General features: G+C 32.9%; 1 protein-coding gene and 2 long non-coding RNA genes across 8 annotated transcripts; 1 reads left to right on the top strand and 2 right to left on the bottom strand.

Annotated features, from left to right (window-relative positions):
- Positions 1-716: 716 nt before the first annotated feature.
- Positions 717-4,523, bottom strand: LOC123209895 (ACT domain-containing protein ACR1). Of its 4 annotated transcripts, none has more exons than XM_044627993.1 (8): positions 4,307-4,523; positions 3,679-3,825; positions 3,527-3,572; positions 2,738-2,852; positions 2,470-2,546; positions 1,468-2,109; positions 1,277-1,381; positions 717-1,202 (listed from the first exon to the last, which is right to left on the bottom strand). In XM_044627993.1, exons 2-8 carry the CDS (start codon positions 3,750-3,752, stop codon positions 873-875), a joined length of 1,389 nt encoding a protein of 462 aa, XP_044483928.1. In that variant the 5' UTR covers positions 3,753-3,825; positions 4,307-4,523; the 3' UTR covers positions 717-872. The 4 variants fall into 4 exon arrangements, with proteins under 4 accessions (XP_044483928.1, XP_044483950.1, XP_044483941.1 ...); XM_044628015.1 differs by having other exon boundaries at positions 2,470-2,537; positions 4,307-4,520; XM_044628006.1 differs by lacking the exon at positions 4,307-4,523 and adding an exon at positions 4,163-4,300.
- Positions 4,524-5,296: 773 nt separating this feature from the next.
- LOC123194587 lies at positions 5,297-6,319 on the top strand. Its single transcript, XR_006497295.1, has 2 exons — positions 5,297-5,733; positions 5,823-6,319. It is a non-coding gene; the product is annotated as an uncharacterized LOC123194587 (long non-coding RNA).
- Positions 6,320-8,835: 2,516 nt separating this feature from the next.
- Positions 8,836-18,152, bottom strand: LOC123213273. 3 transcript variants are annotated; one of them, XR_006501682.1, is made up of 5 exons: positions 17,996-18,152; positions 16,747-16,902; positions 15,635-15,848; positions 9,473-9,576; positions 8,836-9,358 (listed from the first exon to the last, which is right to left on the bottom strand). It is a non-coding gene; the product is annotated as an uncharacterized LOC123213273 (long non-coding RNA). The 3 variants fall into 3 exon arrangements; XR_006501681.1 differs by lacking the exon at positions 9,473-9,576; XR_006501680.1 differs by lacking the exons at positions 8,836-9,358; positions 9,473-9,576 and having other exon boundaries at positions 15,526-15,848.

The following is an 18,152-nucleotide window of genomic DNA, read 5'->3' as shown; positions in this document are numbered from 1 at the left end:
AAATTTCTTACATGAGATATATAGTGTGTTCATATTCCGCAAAACATAAAGATTGTGTGACTTAACAAATTCAATGCTGTTCTACTATTGCCTCAAGTATTTAGGCTTGCGAATGTTTGGTTTTTATCATATGTGCTTGGAAGAAGGTTTTTTTTGTTTTTTTTTCATCATATACATTGATGATTTTGTGCTGTGAATTGGAGAGCAAACTTAGAATTGATAAAATGTCTTTCTTCAAGTTTATCTTTTACTTTAGCTGATTCATTCCAGCAACGCATGTAATGGAAATGACTGAGCCTAGGTGATTTGGTAAGGCGTAACATCATGAAATTACCTGAGATTCACCCACACGAAGTAAATGTAAGAAAAGAATAACTTAGATATAAATATTTAACCTGATGTTGACAGGCCTAGCACAGCCTGACCCCTAGGCATGGTGAACTGTGCCAGAGTTGGCTCGATGCGATCCTTTGCCATGTCTGACTTGATATAGACTAACATCACCAGTATTTAGAGCCAAATGTATGTTACCCAGTAAAACTCAATATATACCGTTGGGTTTTTTTTTTTTTTTTTGGGGTTAAAAAAAGATAAGGTAATATGAATTACTACTATGATATGAAGTTGAATTTGTGGTAATAGCTTATAAAGTATTTCATCTTTGAATACGTATTTATAAATTTGATAAAGATTATATAGGAGTTATGCAGACATTATGAACGAGAAACTTGAAATTAAATATAGAAAGACTAAATCTTCTTTTTTCTTAACTAGTTGACATATGTGCAGAGAGGTATCGAGAAGAGCATATTATGTAGATCCATTCATTACAACGAATACTAACAAAAGCACAATATAAACATGGGAACTCTTCATGGTCTAATGGGGCTGAAGTTGCTTGAAATGCGCTCTAGGTGAGACCACAACAAGCTTGCTAGCGAGACTCTTGACCTATTGTCTAATTTACCAGGGGATTCGTTCACCACCAAGACGGATCCTCCTATCTCTTGTCTTACTAATTCTATTGTGTGCGCATCTACCTCATGCCCTGAAGCATCCGTAACATGGAAAGACCCAATTGCTCTATCTTCATTTGTGCCTATCTCAGACCTCGACACTGACAGACCATTTTCGCGAAACAGCCTAGTGATGTCCGCCAGCAATCCCATTCGGTTCTTCGTGCTGATGTCCAGCCTCAAACCCTGCACAAAATAGTTAATAATATCAGCCAGTAGCCACAAGGCAATCTGTTTAGGTGGATATAATGTGAACTTACATGCGAGACTCTCCGTTCGACAGCGGCAATCAAGCATTTTGTCAGCTTTATCCTCTCGCTTTCTTTATCCAAAGTGCAGCCATCCTCGTGCCTTATAAAATACTCCTACCATTTCATAATTATACATAACAGAACATCAAAATCAACTCCATGTTAAAAATATTATGCAAAATGAGTGGAAAGACAAGTACCTGATCGGCGAAGGAGCCCTTGGAGCTAACAGCAGCATGGAATACTACATACTGCAGGTCAGTTAAAGCACATACAGTATCAAACAACAACTTGGGTCTATCTAAACATCTCACATTAACTACTGAGTATCCTTTCTCTTTACAATCTTCGATAAATACATGCGTCCGAATACACCCTTTCCAGTGGCCAACGCCCTTCTCACAACCCTGACACTGCTCGTAATCCTTGTCAGCATACATCAGCTGGTGGAGCCGCCTTTCGGTGTGGGTCCGGCCGGCCACCGGGTTGGTTAACCTAGCACTTCTCTTCTCCCCTTCCCTATGATGGGCAGCAACTACAATCTGTAGTTGCTCTTCTACATGCGCCAGCCTATCTGGGTTTGTAATTGGGCCACCGTCTAATCCATCTTCTATGTATAATATGCATGCTGATCTGGAGTTGTGGGTCCACGCCACGGCAGCAGTGACGTGGCATCCTAACTCATGAAGCACAGCTGATATTTCCGACATTAGACCCGGTCGGTCTGTCCCAGTTATCTCTAAGGCTGAGTTTTCAACTGAAACATGCCGTGGCCTCACATCTCTTTTCAGACGGGCTTGTAATTCTTTTGCGATCCCTTCTCTTCTATTAGTACATAGCGCCTGTCAGTGGCCATTTTACAAACCCTTAAACAAGATACTGATAGAAATGTTCAAAGGATTGACTTGAGCCCCCAATCACTAAGTCTCAACTGACCCAATAGTTAATTTTGGCTCAACTTCTGTTAATAATGGTATAATTAAAATAATATTATATATATCTAATTTAAATATATAAATTAAAATATAACTATACGTGTTATTATGTGATTGAGTGTTAATATTTTTTAATTCAAAATTTATTTAATCATATAATCATACATATCAAATATATCTATTTATGTATTTAAAAATATTTAAAATAAATTTGCATAATTTTATTGGCATAAATGGTGTTATGGAATAATTGAGAATGAGAGATACCTGCTGAATGTAAAGAATAAGAGTTTCATCAGAGATTTTGTTGTTGAGCTGGTCTGTGACGTGGAACACTGAGCGCCATGTAATCAAAACAAAAAGGCCCACATGAAATAGGGTCAGCATCATCGTGGGTGAGTCATGTGTAGCTCATAAAGTTACCACTAAACAAATACAACACATAAATAAATACTATTTCCTTTTCATTATGCAAAGAGATAAACAATCAACAACTCGTGTTGATTATGGAAGTATGACAGAAGAAAGCACTAACCATCCATGAACCAACCACCATCAGAGGAAATATATGATTTTGATATAACAAGGTCAAGATCTGTCAATACTTGAACCATCTCCAGCAATATCCCGCGCTTGTTTGCACTGTCAACCTGTTTACATATAGAACTCTTATTTAATTTTATCTTTCTTCTTTTAGGCTTCTGTAGACAAAAGGGAAGCTGATTCCTAGGACCCTACCAGTTGGTTATCTAAGTTGCCGGAGAAAAGTGGTTCCCTAGAAGGCATCAAAGGGGTTACATAGATGGCTTCAGCTTAACATTGCTACCATGCAACGCACTGGTTCTTCTGACATTAAAAATTAAAGTGAACATCAATAATCCTAACTTGCCTTCTTGTTTATACTTTACTTTATTTGTTTTCTGAAAACAACTGATTTCTATTGGCTTTCCACTCAGCTAATTAATCTATGGGGGAAGGGGAAATGTGTCGGCATTGATGCTTTTGTTCCATACTCAAAAAAGTTAACTATAAAATCATATACCATTAGTTTATTGATGCTAATGCTCATATGCTTAAGTAATTAATTATGGATAAGTTATTGTATTTTTCAGAGGTCTCACATAGTGGAATCTCCAACAGTGAATTAAATAATTGGATTATCCATATATTAAACCACCCAGTTTTGATGTGACTCATTTGTATACCTAATTGGATACTCAAAAAATGGTTTAAATAGCAAAGGGAGAAAGAAGCTTCATGTAATCTAATGTATATAATCAGCCGAAAGGATCACTATCTATCAGAATGACGTATTAGTACCAACCTTTACAAGAGTGCAGTCTGGGCAAGTTTCATTATCGATGCAAACCCTGCAATGCCACAACAGAAGCAAATTAAGTTGGAAGAGGAGAAGAAAAAGAACAAAAAAAACAAAGTGAATATGTAGTTAAGCGTTATGAATTTAGATATATGGACCTGGGCGGGTAAATTCTTTCGATGAGTGATTCGAACTCAGGATCGATGTAAGGCTTGTAAGGGATGATCTCCATGAATTGCTATTAACAGACGTTCGCTTTCATGCACAGTGTGGATGTAGTTTTGGTAAACGAAAACCAGGGGCCGCTGTATTTATGCAAAAGACCGACTTATTAGAATATTCAAAACACGAAAGACAGATAACCAAAACGTGTTTAAAAACGAGATAAGAGAGAGATTGGCGTCTAGCTTGTTTTTGAAGTTAATGTATTTTGACAGTTTGACATGAGATATATATATATACGTTAGAGTCAGAAATTCCCTTGGAAATTAAGGGTTTCTCTGAAGTTAGAAAGAAGACAAACAGCTGCAGAAAGAAGAATCTAATAAACAAATCCAATCTTTTAAAAAGAAATCAACGAACACGAATGTTTGTTCATCCAAAACCTATAAAAATAAAAAACAAGAAAGAAACAAAACTTACAACCGAAGGTTACAGTTGTATCACAACTACAAATACATAAACACCCAGATGAAAAAACTCACAGCACAGGCACGTTAATTTAAAAGTCTCCATGATTGTTGATAATATACAATATAAAAAATAATAAAAAGGGAAAATTCTGACCTGGTATTGAAATTGCAGGTAGGTTATTCGGAAATGAAGGAAGACGATGATGTGAGAAATGGGAAACGCGTAGGTAGAAGTTGCAAGTGGATAATATTCTAAGTTTAGAGGAATTCGATGGCAGCTGAAAGACAGAAGCGAAACAACTCTTCTCTTCCCAAACTTAAATCTTTTTTTGGCATCATTCAAAATACTTGAATCTTATCTTTCTCCTTCTACTTTTGTTTTTTCGAGAAAATAAACAACAATATTAATAAAAATTTCAGCTCTGTCTCATTCTCCACCAAAATTGTACGTCAAGGGCAATTTCATATAAATAAAAGTACTGTAAATAAGATTTACGATAACCCTATATAATCTATTTAATTGATAATCATAAGTTAAATCGGGTTTTATATTTAAATGCCACGTATGCAGTGGGTTTACACCTGGCGAATAATGCTTGATTACATGGTGCCAACGTGCGGCGGCCCGCTGCTGGAGTAAAGAACACTTGTTCATTGGGGGCGGTTGGATAATTTTATTGTTTTGAAGGAAACTGGAATTGAGTAGAATTTGGATTGGAGAATTGACATAGTCAAAAGGGCTGGAAACTAGGAACTGAAGAGATTTTTGAATGGACTGTGACTAATTTCTTCCACTTGAGAACAGCCGCGGGATATTGGCCATTGATTGATAAGATTATATCAATTATTAAGATTATACGTTTGGGAAGTAATTTATTAATAATTAATATTGTTTTTTAGTGACAAAACCGGAAATAAAATTTAGAAGGATAACATCAATATTCCTCAATTATTTTATTTATCAATAATATCTACAACAAGACACATATAAAAGATCAAAATAGTATAATGGTGGTGCCATTTTAAAAATCTATAAGAGTTATTATTTACATATTTATTAGTTGAAAATTTTGTTACACTTTTAACACATTCTTCATCAATACATAATATATGATATGAGAAGTTAGTCGTAAAGTCTGGATTCCCTTTTTCGCACCTTCAATTATCTATTCTATGCTTTTCTCTGTTTTTCTTGTTTCATCTCAAACTTATAATACAACATTACGATTATCTGTTGGTTGGTTTCCTATTTTAATTTAAAAATTTTATTGAATATTTATTTTCATAAACAAGTTATAAAAAAAAAAAAGTTTGTATGTGGAGACCACTTAGGAACACTTATTCGTCTTACTAATCATGCATATATACAAAACAAGTTGTAGGTGAGATTGAGATTGAGATTGATATGCATATAATTGAAGACAAAGGCATACACAAAATAATTTGCTACATGTTAACTATATCTTTGTAATATTAACATTCAAATTCACTTTACATGTGCAAAGTGCTAATAAATGAAAAAAAATTCACGTCACTCTACAACAAACAACATGAATACATGTGATGGCGCTAAGGATTCTGGTATGTTTATTCATGTATTTCACATAATTTCGTTGATATAATCTCCAAATTGATGAAAATTTTCCTTTGTTTTCTCTGTAATCAAACAGAAGAGTAAGGAAGCATCACATTCGATGTGGGGACTGCTCCTGTTGGTGTACTTTTTCAAACAAAACTAAATTTGAGAAAGTAAATATGGTATTCCTTCAAAATAATAAACAGATGATGAAATTGAGACCTGAATGAATAACTGAACATCAATATAAAATGGAGGTGGAGAGGAGAAGGGTTGACGAAGCTGTGGAGAAAATTGTGAGAAGCACGACAACCCTAATTTCGTCAGCGTTGTTCAATAAAAGTGGAAAGGTATTTGTGTTGTAAAATTGTAAATTAAAGTAAGAGGACAAGAGTAGAATTGGAAATACATGTAAACTCATGAAATTTTTTCAGAAGTCAAGAAGGGTCACTTAACCCTCCTTGGCGCTTGTTTCGTCTACTACTGCCAAAAATAGAGATTTAATTTTCAAAATTTTCATTGGGTTTTAGATTGTGTCAAGAAAACTTGTATATGATAAAAGTAAACAATAAAACTATGTGTACTTATTTTTGGTACATAAATATATACAAATTTATATATGTCATCATGTGATTGGATGATTTTGAATTAAGAATAAAACAATAACCAATCATATGATGACACATATGAGTAAGTATATATTTGTATACCCAAAATAGATACATATAATATTGCTCAAAAGTAAAACACTACCATGACCAGATTCATAGAGCCACGTTTAAATCAATTATAAGAATAAGCACGAGCAACCTGTCATGCAAATAGTTGTTACTCATTTAGAGAAAGCGAATTGCCGGCCACATTTTGTCCTTATCTCATGCCAATAAGAAAAAATAATAACTTCACATCAAATCAGAACTATATCATTACAATATCTCTAATATAATCAAATAGAAAAATAATCTTTTAATTTAAATTGAAGTCATAATCGATAAAATCATAACTCTTCATTTTTATTCTATAATACAAAACATTTTTTGAATGAAAGGGTAAATGGGCAAGCAGATTCTTAAAAAAACATATTCATCTTCTCTAGAGATTTCTTCAAAATAATATCATTTTTAAAACATCCTTCTTGTAAACAATACGTATGCTTGGTTAGAATTTTTTTTAAAGTTATCAATAACATAACCATTGACGTAGACTCTCAAAAAGCGAGTTGAATCATTTTAAAAAACTTTTTTGTGTCCAATCTATTCACTCTCATTTATTCTTATTTGTTTAACTCTAATTGTCACTATTGTAATCTTTCTTGCTTGAGACTCAAATTTATAACGCCTCAAACTTTCTATCTTCCATCAAAATCTCCTCTAGCAAATAGACAACAAGATGTTTTTGAATATAAGGTTCAAGTCCTATCTAACGTGTGACACACAATGAACCTATAATTGTTCCTTAGGGTAATAACATGTATTAAGTATATATCTTCACTTGTTGTCCAATAAATACTATTTACTTAATGCATATACCATGCTACTCAATGCCGCTAAACCAATGGTCTTGATAGGACAAACAACCCCACTTGTTGAACCCAAGGGCCATACTCTTATCACTCGATAATGACTTTTAATTCGACTACAATAAATAAGGTGACTTATGCTGTCAAGCTCAAGGTTCAACATGACAATTAATGAATGATGTCTCTTAACACATGTATCATGCCTTCAATTGAAAGGATAACAATCGCTAAATGTCCCACACGTTGGTGCTATAAATGGTTTTGATAGGTGAGACAACACTAGTTACTAAACTTGTAAGTCAAATTTGCATGACCATCTAAATACTTATTAGGTCTTTCCAAAGAAGTTTGTCAAATGCAAAAGAATCCATCTTGGCATATAAACCATAACTTGCATCGATGGAAGTGTCATCCCTTAGCATGTATTGCATAACTCGTGTGTTGATGATTTTAACCTTCAACATGTAAAATATATCTTGTATATCAACATTTGATGTTATAGAGGATAATCGACATCATAATAATGTTGTCTTTTGTCATGTAGAGGTATAACTCATGTATATTGAATGTACAAAGACAACTTACTCCTTGGAAGTATCAACCTTTGACATTCCGAATGTAATTATGTAATTCATGTTATGTTGATTTGCATGATATAAAGTACAATTTGCTCCAAGGAAAATTCAATCTTCGCAATGTAGAGTATAACTCACACTTAGGAAGATGGTTTCAACTTGTAATGTGCAAATGATAATTCATGCCAAAAGGATAATATATGTCATGTGTGAAATATTCCAAAGGGATATAACTCATGTTAATTGAGGAAGTACAAACTTACCTCATCAACATTATGCAAATCCTAACTAACACACTTATCTGCATCATACAAACTGAAAGACATATTAAAGAGATGAACAAGAATAAGAGAAAACAAAAAGCTCTGCCAACCTGCAACAATGACTAACCCTCACTAGTCACTTTTGTCAATAATGTCCACAAGATGATACAAATAACCCTAAGGGAGCGTTTGATTTTGAGAATGTTTTGTTACCATAATTGAAATATTACCTTGAAGATGATTGGATATAAATTATTATTATATTTAATAAAAATTGGTAAAAATTGATATGTATAAATAATTATTGTATTTATTTAGAGATAATAAAAGAATACTGACATATTATTTTACTTAAATACCGTTGGATATAATTATAAAATATTTTTTATGTTATTTGTTATATTAATTGAAAATGAGATTATTTTTGCCTAAAAAATTAATAAATAAGGATATACTTATAATAAAATCAAAATTACATTGATAATATTTTAATACTTAAGATGAAAGTAATAATCAAAGTACCCCTTACATTACTTATCATATTACTATTGATAATAAAATATTACCGAAATTTTTTATTACTAATAAACTAAACAAAGTAATATAAGTAATAAAAGATAAATTATCAAAATAATCTTTAATTCTCCTCAACCAAACTTCCCCTAAAGGCCTATTGTATCAAGTGGGGTCCTGATAAGTCTTGTCACTATCCTAATGACCATAGGCATTACATCAAACAAAAAGAAAAACTCCACTTAGAAGACTACATATTTATTTAAAGCATTGCAACAACGTGAACTCCATGTTTGTTCATGACTAGGGGGCACCAAAGCCTCACAAACTAGATGCCTAGGTTCAGGTACACTAACACTTGATTCTTACATTTACATTTCAAGTCTTTGTTCGCTAATTGCTTATAGGTGTATACTAAAATCCTTAAATCATGTAGAGTAACAATTAAATAAAGTTGCAACTTCAAAATTGAGATTTTGTTAATTGTGTCATATTATAATTACAATTTTATAAGCAATAAATAAGAGAAAAAATAGCAAAAAGTGGTCTTCAATGCATGAACTTGGCTCAACATCTTCCTTAGAAGCTAAATAAGAATGGTGATTTCCATCATCAAGATCAATCGCTTGCCCCCTCAGTAGGTGTCAACTTAGTACTCTATGCAACAAACATGTCTTCAGTCTTCACTTCAACTTCTTCTCGAGAAATTACCTCAATGTACTCACTAGTGTATGAAGATAGCTCTTCTCTGCAACTTTGTCTACATAGTTCTCATAAAAGAAAGAGGAATCTTGGTTAGGAAATCAAAGCCGAATCACATGAAACGTACAACTTTGTTAGGATTGTCATCATGACATAATGTTCTCTTACACACCCTCATATGACAATCGCCCTAATTCGCAATGGTATCAAGGGGAGCATTTTTCCCCTATCGGTTGTTTCAAAGATCCAGTAGAATGCTTATCCAAAAAACTATCCCTTTCAAAAAAGAAATCAAATTATGAACTTTTGTTCTCTCACCATGGACAAATGAATAGTGCTCAACGTAAATTGCCTAGTATTTGTGTAAATAAAAGACAAAAACGATAAATATATATATATATATATATATATATATATATATATATATATAAGAATTTCAAGTATTATCATCTAGAAAACTAAATGATAAAGACACATTAGGGATTGATAACTCACTGACCTATAGTCAATGTAAATAAACGCTAAAAGAAGAGCTCCAAAGTTAAAAGATCAATGAAGACTTAAGAAGATTTTGAAGACTCAATGTAATATTCTTTATTTATAATTGAATTGAGACAAATTGAGAAGTTATCATGATAGTTCAAATCATCCCATAGACACGTCATTAATCGTGCTATGCAAATAAGACGTGTCCAATTAAAGTTTGCGGTGACATGAAACGACATAGTCAGTGTAGGACATGAAACATATGAAACATTAACCATACCAGTTGAAGCACTAATGTCAAAAGATATCATCGAAAATGTTGGAATGCCACATGTCGTTCATTAGTACAAAAAGATGAAAAATTTTTAAAGTTCTACTCATACTCCAAAAATTAAGGGTAATAGTTATATGACAAAATTTTTCCTTGACTAAACTCATGAAAATACATTCAAAGAAGCGGCTAGCCACATTAACAGTGACCAATAGCCTATCATGTGAATATATGTCCTTTGTCCAAACGAAATGACCCGCCAACCTATATTCTATCCTTATCTCATGTCAATGTGAGAATACAATAACTTTCCACGAAATTGAGATATATTCATAATGTAATAAAATATGAAATTAATTTTTAAATTTAAATTTGAATTATAACCGATAAAAGCATAACTTTTTCTCTTTATCATGTAAATATAAAGGATTTTGTAAATGAAGGGATAAAAGGGAAATAAAGGGATCGAGCATCATTTGGCACAAAGAATTACATTAGCATCACCTTAAGATAGGTGAGGAAGCTACCAAAAAGATACATCTATTCTCCTATTTCTTCAAAATCAAGTTATTTTCAAGATATCTCCTTTGTAATCACTTCTTACACTCTGTCAGAATACTTTTTCAAAGTTGTCAATAGCATACTTGTGGACATAAAACTTCTCAACAATGAGTCAAATCAATGCAAAAGACTTTCTTATATCCAATTCACTCATACTCTTCTTTCATAGTGGATAACAGGATTAGTTAATTAACTTTACTCGTCACTATTGTAACTTATATTTATTTCTAAAAAGTCTAAGTTTATGTTCTAGATCAAATCAAACAATATTCATTCTTCCTTTTTTTAATTTATCAGGGTTATTTCGTATATAACTAGAAAGTGAGGAGAGATTTGTTTATATGGCCAAAGGACTATTTTCCACTCAAGTTTTAATATAAAGATATATACATATTTATAGAATTTCAAAAACTCAAATATTCACCCATGACCTAATTTTTGTTAAAAATTTAAGTTAAGGATAAAAGTAAAATTATCATTTACTAAAGGCCAAAGGACTATTTCCCACCCAAAGTATGTGGTTTTCCCAAGTTTTTCTCTGTTAACTTTGAAAATCTCATTTACCTACTCATAGACTGTTAAAATTCACTGAGTCTGTTAGTTATATTATTTCCCTTCTACACCCTAAAAACTAATAATTTTTCCCAATCCAAGTTTTCAAAAATAGCATTTCCCCCCTAAGGTTTTCAATTTTTCAAATTTAATTTTCTGACGTCATTTTTTCCTCTGCAATGACCTCCAGGCAACATCTCTTCCTCTTTGGTGTAAACTCCTTCAGACGGTTCTCTTGGGCATCATCATCGACAAAGACGACTTGTTTTGTCAAGACAAAGACGAATCGTCTTTATCAACGACGATGCCCAAGAGAACCGCTAGAAGAAGGTCGCGCTAGAGAGGAAGAGACATCGCCTGGAGGTCATCGGAGAGGAAGAAACAGCGCTAGAAAATTAAATCTGAAAAATTGAAAACCCTAAGAGGGAAATGTTATTTTTGAAAACACGGATTGTTAGTTATTATGGTTTAGAGAGAAAAATAAAATCAAATTTAAGTTTATTTTTAATAATACAGACAAAATGATGATTTTACCCTTGAAACTATTAATTTTAACTACGCACGAGTGGGTAAATAAGATTTTCAAAGTTAATAGAGAGAAACTTGAGAAAACAACATACCTTGGATGGAAAATAGTCCTTTGGCCTTTACCAAACAAATTAAAATTTTATCACATTTTCCTCCTTAAGTTTAAAAATCTTACAATTTTCTCTCACCCAAAGTTTTTAAATTTTTAAAAGTGACCATTTCACCTCTAAATCCCTAAGTTTCCTTTCTCCTCTCTCCAACAATAGTAACCATCTACAGACGAGTGGGAGAGTCGATGACCATTTTTGACAACTGAAGAGACATTTCCATCAACGAAGAGACAAAGTCTAAGATCGTCGCTTCCTGGACGTTGACGAAGAGACATCGTCTCTTTATTGATGAAAACGTCTCTTTGATTGTAGGAGATGGTCGCCAACTCTTCCCTTTATCTTCAAATAGTCACTATCGTTGAAGAGGGGAGAAAGAAAACCTAGGGATTTGGACATGAAATGATTACTTTTCAAAACTTGAAAACTTTAAGTGGGAGAATTGTGAGATTTTTAAACTTGAGGAGGAAATTATAATAAAATTTTAATTTTTTAAATTTTTTTAGTAAATGACAGTTTTACTCCTAACTCTAATTAAGATTTTTAATAGAAATTGGCTCATGAGTGGATATTTAGATTCTTAAAACCTCGGAAGTGTGTATTTGTCTTTGCATTAAAACTTAAGTGAGAAATACTCATTTGACTTATTTATATTATATTGCCTCTAATAAAATCATTCATAGTACAAAATGTTATATGGTATAATTAAGGCAAAAGACTATTCTCACCCAAGGTTTAGTAAAAAGACAAATTCCCACCTATTGACTTTTAAAAACCCAAATACCCATACATATATTAAAAATCACTGTTACAATTAAGGGTAAAAATGTTATTTAGCTAATAATATTTAAAAAAATTAAAAATTTATCACATTTTCCACCTAGATTAAAAGTCTAACAATTTTCCCTCACCCTAAGTTTGACAAGTAACCATCTCCCCCATAGGGTTTTCTTTTCCCTTCTCTGATCAGCTCTGTTTTGGCCGAGAAACAACCTTCAATGTATCTTCCTCCCCTGCCAAAGATCAAGCAACAACATTCATTTTCGTCAAACGAAAACGAATCATCTCTATCCGATGAAGAGACAAATCATCTTTGTCTGATAAAGAGACGAATACATCATTTTCGTCTCTTCAGGCAGATGAAGACGATTCGTCTTCTTCCAACGATTTTGGTCGAAGATTGATATATTTTGGCTAGAGTAGAGGAGTTTGGGTAGGTCGATTGTTAGAGACGATCGTCGAAAAAGTAGAAAAAACCCTAGAGAGAAAATAACTACTTTTCAAACTTTGGATATGAAAGAGTGTTAGATTTTTAAATTTAAAAAAGAGAGGGGGTGAGGCAGAGGGAAGAAATGTGATAAATTTTTTATTTTTTAAATATTTTTAACTAAATAACATTTTTGTATTTAATCTTAACAATTAATTTTAACAAGATAATAAAGATCTAGATTTTTTAAATTTAACGGATGAGAATTTATTATTTCACACAACTTTGGTTGGAAAATAATCCTTTGACCTATAATTAATCCGATTCATTGCCCTTAAATGATGATCGGAGAAGTTGTTGCTATGCATAAAGTTGCCGACACAGACTTGACTTCATCACTATTCACAAGCTTCCCGTTCTTGCCGACCCACTCCCACCCGCCTTTCGATGCCCAAGAATCACTGAGGCGCTGAGCCTCTAGCAAACCAAAATTAACACCTTTTTGCAGCATTTAATTTAACTAATTTCACAGGCGGTTAAAGGATTACTCAAAAAGCCAACTTGATCATTTTCTCTTGTCGTCTCCGCCTTTATGTTATGCCACACGCTCCCCTTTCCTCTAAGGTACGTCACTTTCATCTTTAACTACGTATATGTAATCCTTTGTCTTTTTTGCACTCTCTTTGTCGCAACTAGGGATGACAATTTAGACCCGATTTTAAGGACCCCGAGCCTCTCCGACCTTAACGGAGAGGGGATTCCCCGATAAAAACAGGGAAAGAGGCGGGGATGGGGATGAAAAAAATCTTTGTAATCGGAGATGGGGATACATGTGTCCCACCCCGCCCCGCCCCTCCCCGCCCCACCCCTCTCCCTAAACCTAATATATTAATATAATAATTTCTAAACTATTAAGTTTTAGAAATTTTTACATTATGATTTATTAAAACTATAACTTTAATTTTACTAATTTTTGAATTATCAATTATTAGCTTTTACTAATTTCTAAACTATTAATCTAATATATTAAAAAAACCCCAGAATCTCATTATCATAAAATGCAAATGCACCAAATTAATTTTATTTCAACTTCAAAACTTAGTTAATCAATCCACCAGGTTTTACACACAAAAAATAATAAATTATAAACTTGATAAAATCAATTGAAGTGAATGAAAAGTGTTAAATTTAATGTTATTATAAAATTACCCTAAATCACATACATGAAGAGCTACTAATGAAGAGATTGATTAGTACATATTGTTAGATTTTATGAAAACTTTATATTTGAACTAAAATAACAAATAATATTTTGTAGTTTTTGTAGCAAGTGATATTTTGGAAAAATATGATTTATTTTATTTATTGAAATATATAAAAGAATTAAAACTTATATTTATGGGTATGGGGAGAGGATTTTTCCCTGTGGGGACGGGGAGGGGATTTTCCTTCGTGGGGAGGGGACTGGGATTATTTTTTATCCCCGCAACGGGGACGGGATGGGGACGGGAATTGATATCCCTTACGGGGACGGGGACGAGGATTGATATCCCCTCCCCGCCCCTCCCCATTGCCATCCCTAGTCGCAACCCTGCTTTCAATTCTATATTTCTCTTTTCTCTTTTCATTTATTATCTACCTCACTTTCTGCAAACTCTATTCTTTTTACGATACTGATTTATGGACCTACAGTTGGTAAAAAGGGTTTTGATTTTTCACGGAAAGAGAAGAAATTTATTCTTTTATTGGCAGCTTGTAGTTTTAATCGTTATATTATATACAGGGCTTATTGTTTACCTGTTGAAGCTTATAAGAGAGAAAGTTTTAAAGGTTTTAGGAGCTTTGATTTCGGTGGCAGAAGCAGTCTCTGATTCTGTTGAGAGAATTGGAATCGTGTACAGAGATTTGAAAGATTTCGTGGGGTAACTCAGGTGTGATTTACTTTGGCCAACCCTAGGGTCAGAAATGAGACTGTTTTGAGTCCAAGAAATTCTTTTAGTGAGGTTAAAATTGCGGATGAGTTGGGAAAGTATCTTCCACATTGGAAGAGACAAACTATAGAAGTTTTGTTCTTGATTCAACTGGCCGAGTTCGTTTGAAATGGTGACATCTTTCTTGAGAATTTAAAGGAGAAAATACATGATGCTTTAAAAAGATTTTCTGATGTTTGTGAAGCAGTTGTTAAAAATGGCGTTGAGGGCCTTGTTACTGCGAGATTTGTTTCTGCTAAGTCTTCTACTATTGCTATATTTTGTCTCACACTGTTCTTGCACATATATTGGATAGTGTTTGCATTATGCTGCCTACTTAAGTTCAGTATCACATGGTGTCTTTATAGTAAGAAAGCAAGATTGAAAGGACTGAAGCAGACTCTAATCAGCTCTATAATAAATGACCACTTGTCGCTTGTTGCCTTGTTTCTGGAATTGTTGGTCTCAAATATCTTTAATTGAATGGGTAAATTGCAGAAATATTAAAGTTTCCAGGGTAAAAATCTGTGAAGCCCCAGAAAATGTACTTAAAACTAAATTCTTCTCAATTGCTAAATGGCTATGGATAAACCCCATAAAAATTTGTGGTAATAACATTTAAAGTTATATGATACATAATGTGAATACATACCTTTGCTTGGAGATATTTTTTTCCCTTCATATCAAAGGTATTTCTAACAGAGTTCTGCCTTATAAGTGTAACTGCCCTAACTGGTCTGTTTGGAATTCACTTATCCTTCGTGCCATGAATAATTCTAACACAGGTCTTCTTAACATCCCTGCCATAATTTTATTGTTTTAAGAATTTGACTAGAAAAATGCTTTTGACAATCCAACAATAATTCCTGCAGGAATGAAATAGTATCCTATTAGCTATGAGACCACCAAACAAATTAACATGTAGAAAAAAAAGTCAAGCAAGTAGTAATGGAAATGATTATCACAGCATCATACAGATCAATAACTTTCTATCAGATTTGATTTCAGATATATTTTCTCGTACAATACTATAAAATTTAGATATTATTTAATTGAAACAATTTTCAAGCTCTAACCTTAAATTTAACAAGCTTGAAGATAATATAAAGACAAATTTTCTAAAATGAATACCGGATATATATTTGTTTTAGATAACATAAGGACTAACATTTCTCAAAAAATAAACAAATTTTCAGGTATTATGAAAGGAAATAGTTAATAATTATTTAAAAACTTTACAGTAAAAAGCAATTTTAAGTCTAGCCAAGGTAATCTCCATAAAATTCAAAAGTTATGGTAAGTTTTTATTATTTATTTTATTTATTTATTTTGCAAGTGGAAGTTTGATATCAGCTACATATTTCAAATCAAAGATTTAGTAAACTTAAGCTTAATATAACATAATCACACTCTAATCTCCATCTCAAATCTACATGGGTGAATGTTAAAAAAACATGCATGCCAGAAATCTACAATGTCAGGTCTTCTATAATTCGAATATTCAGCACTGGTGTTTATCAGAACGCTACAACTCAATGTCATTTCAACAATTAAGTTGCCTATAAATTCTGCTTTGACCAGTAAACTGAACAAATGAACTAGTTTCACCTGTTCATAAAAGTATGTATGTAGGAACTAATTGCATACAATGAAGTTGCATCAGCTCCATTCCTATATGCTATAGTCTAACGTCACAAGCAACAAACAACAGAACACAATTCAAGCCTCTTCAAAAAGTAAATGGAAAAAGAAATTCATGCTCACCTTTTACAAAATAATCACTGCAAGAATATTCAAGATGATAGGTCAGAACTTGATTTTGAATCAGATCCCTTGGCAGCTGCCTCTTCCTGAAGCTTCTTTTTCCAATACTCATCAAGTGGTGGTCCAAAAATCGCCTTTCCTGAAACAACTCCAATCCTGAAAAATGATTAAATCATTCCCACAGTAAGAGTATAATTTACCATATGATCAGATCAAGCCTATGCAAAACTCAGAATCGTGAAAAAGGTTCTATTAGATTTACTAGAGTAAAACATGAATGCAAAATTTATGCAATCGCCCATGATAACAAGAACTGAATCATTGAGTAGAAAATAAAATACCATATACAAAAGGAACCTGTGCTCTAAGAAAGAAGAAACAGAGAAAAAATGGTGTCAAGGTTGCTGTCCTGGTTCTATCACAAAAATTGAACACCAGCAAGTTTGTCATTAGTTCTTCCAATTTTCAACAGTGCCCATGAAAAGCTACAGGTTTTCCACATTGTTTAAACCAACTATATGAATTTGAAATTGTGCACAACAGGCTCTATGAATTACAAGGAAAACAACATAGAAATTAAAATTATGAGGCTATATGTATTCAGATAAGCATATATCAGATGCCTAATACAGGCAGGGATATAGATATCCATCTTCAGTTTCTTGCACCACCTGTTGCAAGAATTTAGATCTTAAAGATAGGATCAAATTGGTATTGAACCGCACAACATTCCGGCTTCTGTACAAAGGCTTTTTCTGTGTTAACATCATCAATGTCACACAGTTTTCACGAATCAACCGAATGTAAATCATCCCTCACAAATATTATTTACGAATTTGAATTGGTGAACTTGAAAATAAAATCAAGTACACTAAGGTATAGAAGAAGTAAACATAAACCATAAAGAACAGAAAATATAGAACAGGTGGTTGATTATGAGATTTCTTGCTTATCTGCTTATATTACTACATTCACAAAAAGTATGTCTTCTCTTAAATAAATCTACCCAAAAAAAGCAGCAAGATTACTCTTTGAAACCATGAAACAAATGCAACACATGCTCTAAGTATGGCCACTATCAGTGCGACAAAATAATCTTCATAAATCAGCATTGACAAATCCATCCGCCGGTCAATCTTTCGAATCATTATTACAATGAAAACATAGGAGAAAAACTTTGCAGTCCAAGTTACAAAGAAATTTAAAGATAAATAATAATAGAGCGATTAAGAAAAAGGTATAAACTTACACAACTGCTCCGATCACCATTGGGAACGAGAGAAACCTGCTTCTACCGAACATTTTCAAGCGTCTCCAATTTCAGAGTTTTCGATATCGGTATGAATTTGATTTGAATTATTTGACCCGAAATAAATCTGAATTGCGGATATTTTTAGACGGGCTGC

Source organism: Mangifera indica, chromosome 1 (assembly GCF_011075055.1).
Source record: "Mangifera indica cultivar Alphonso chromosome 1, CATAS_Mindica_2.1, whole genome shotgun sequence".
Classification (NCBI taxonomy): Eukaryota; Viridiplantae; Streptophyta; class Magnoliopsida; order Sapindales; family Anacardiaceae; genus Mangifera; species Mangifera indica.
Note: the sequence above shows the minus strand (reverse complement) of the source record. Positions and strands in the feature narration are given on the sequence as shown.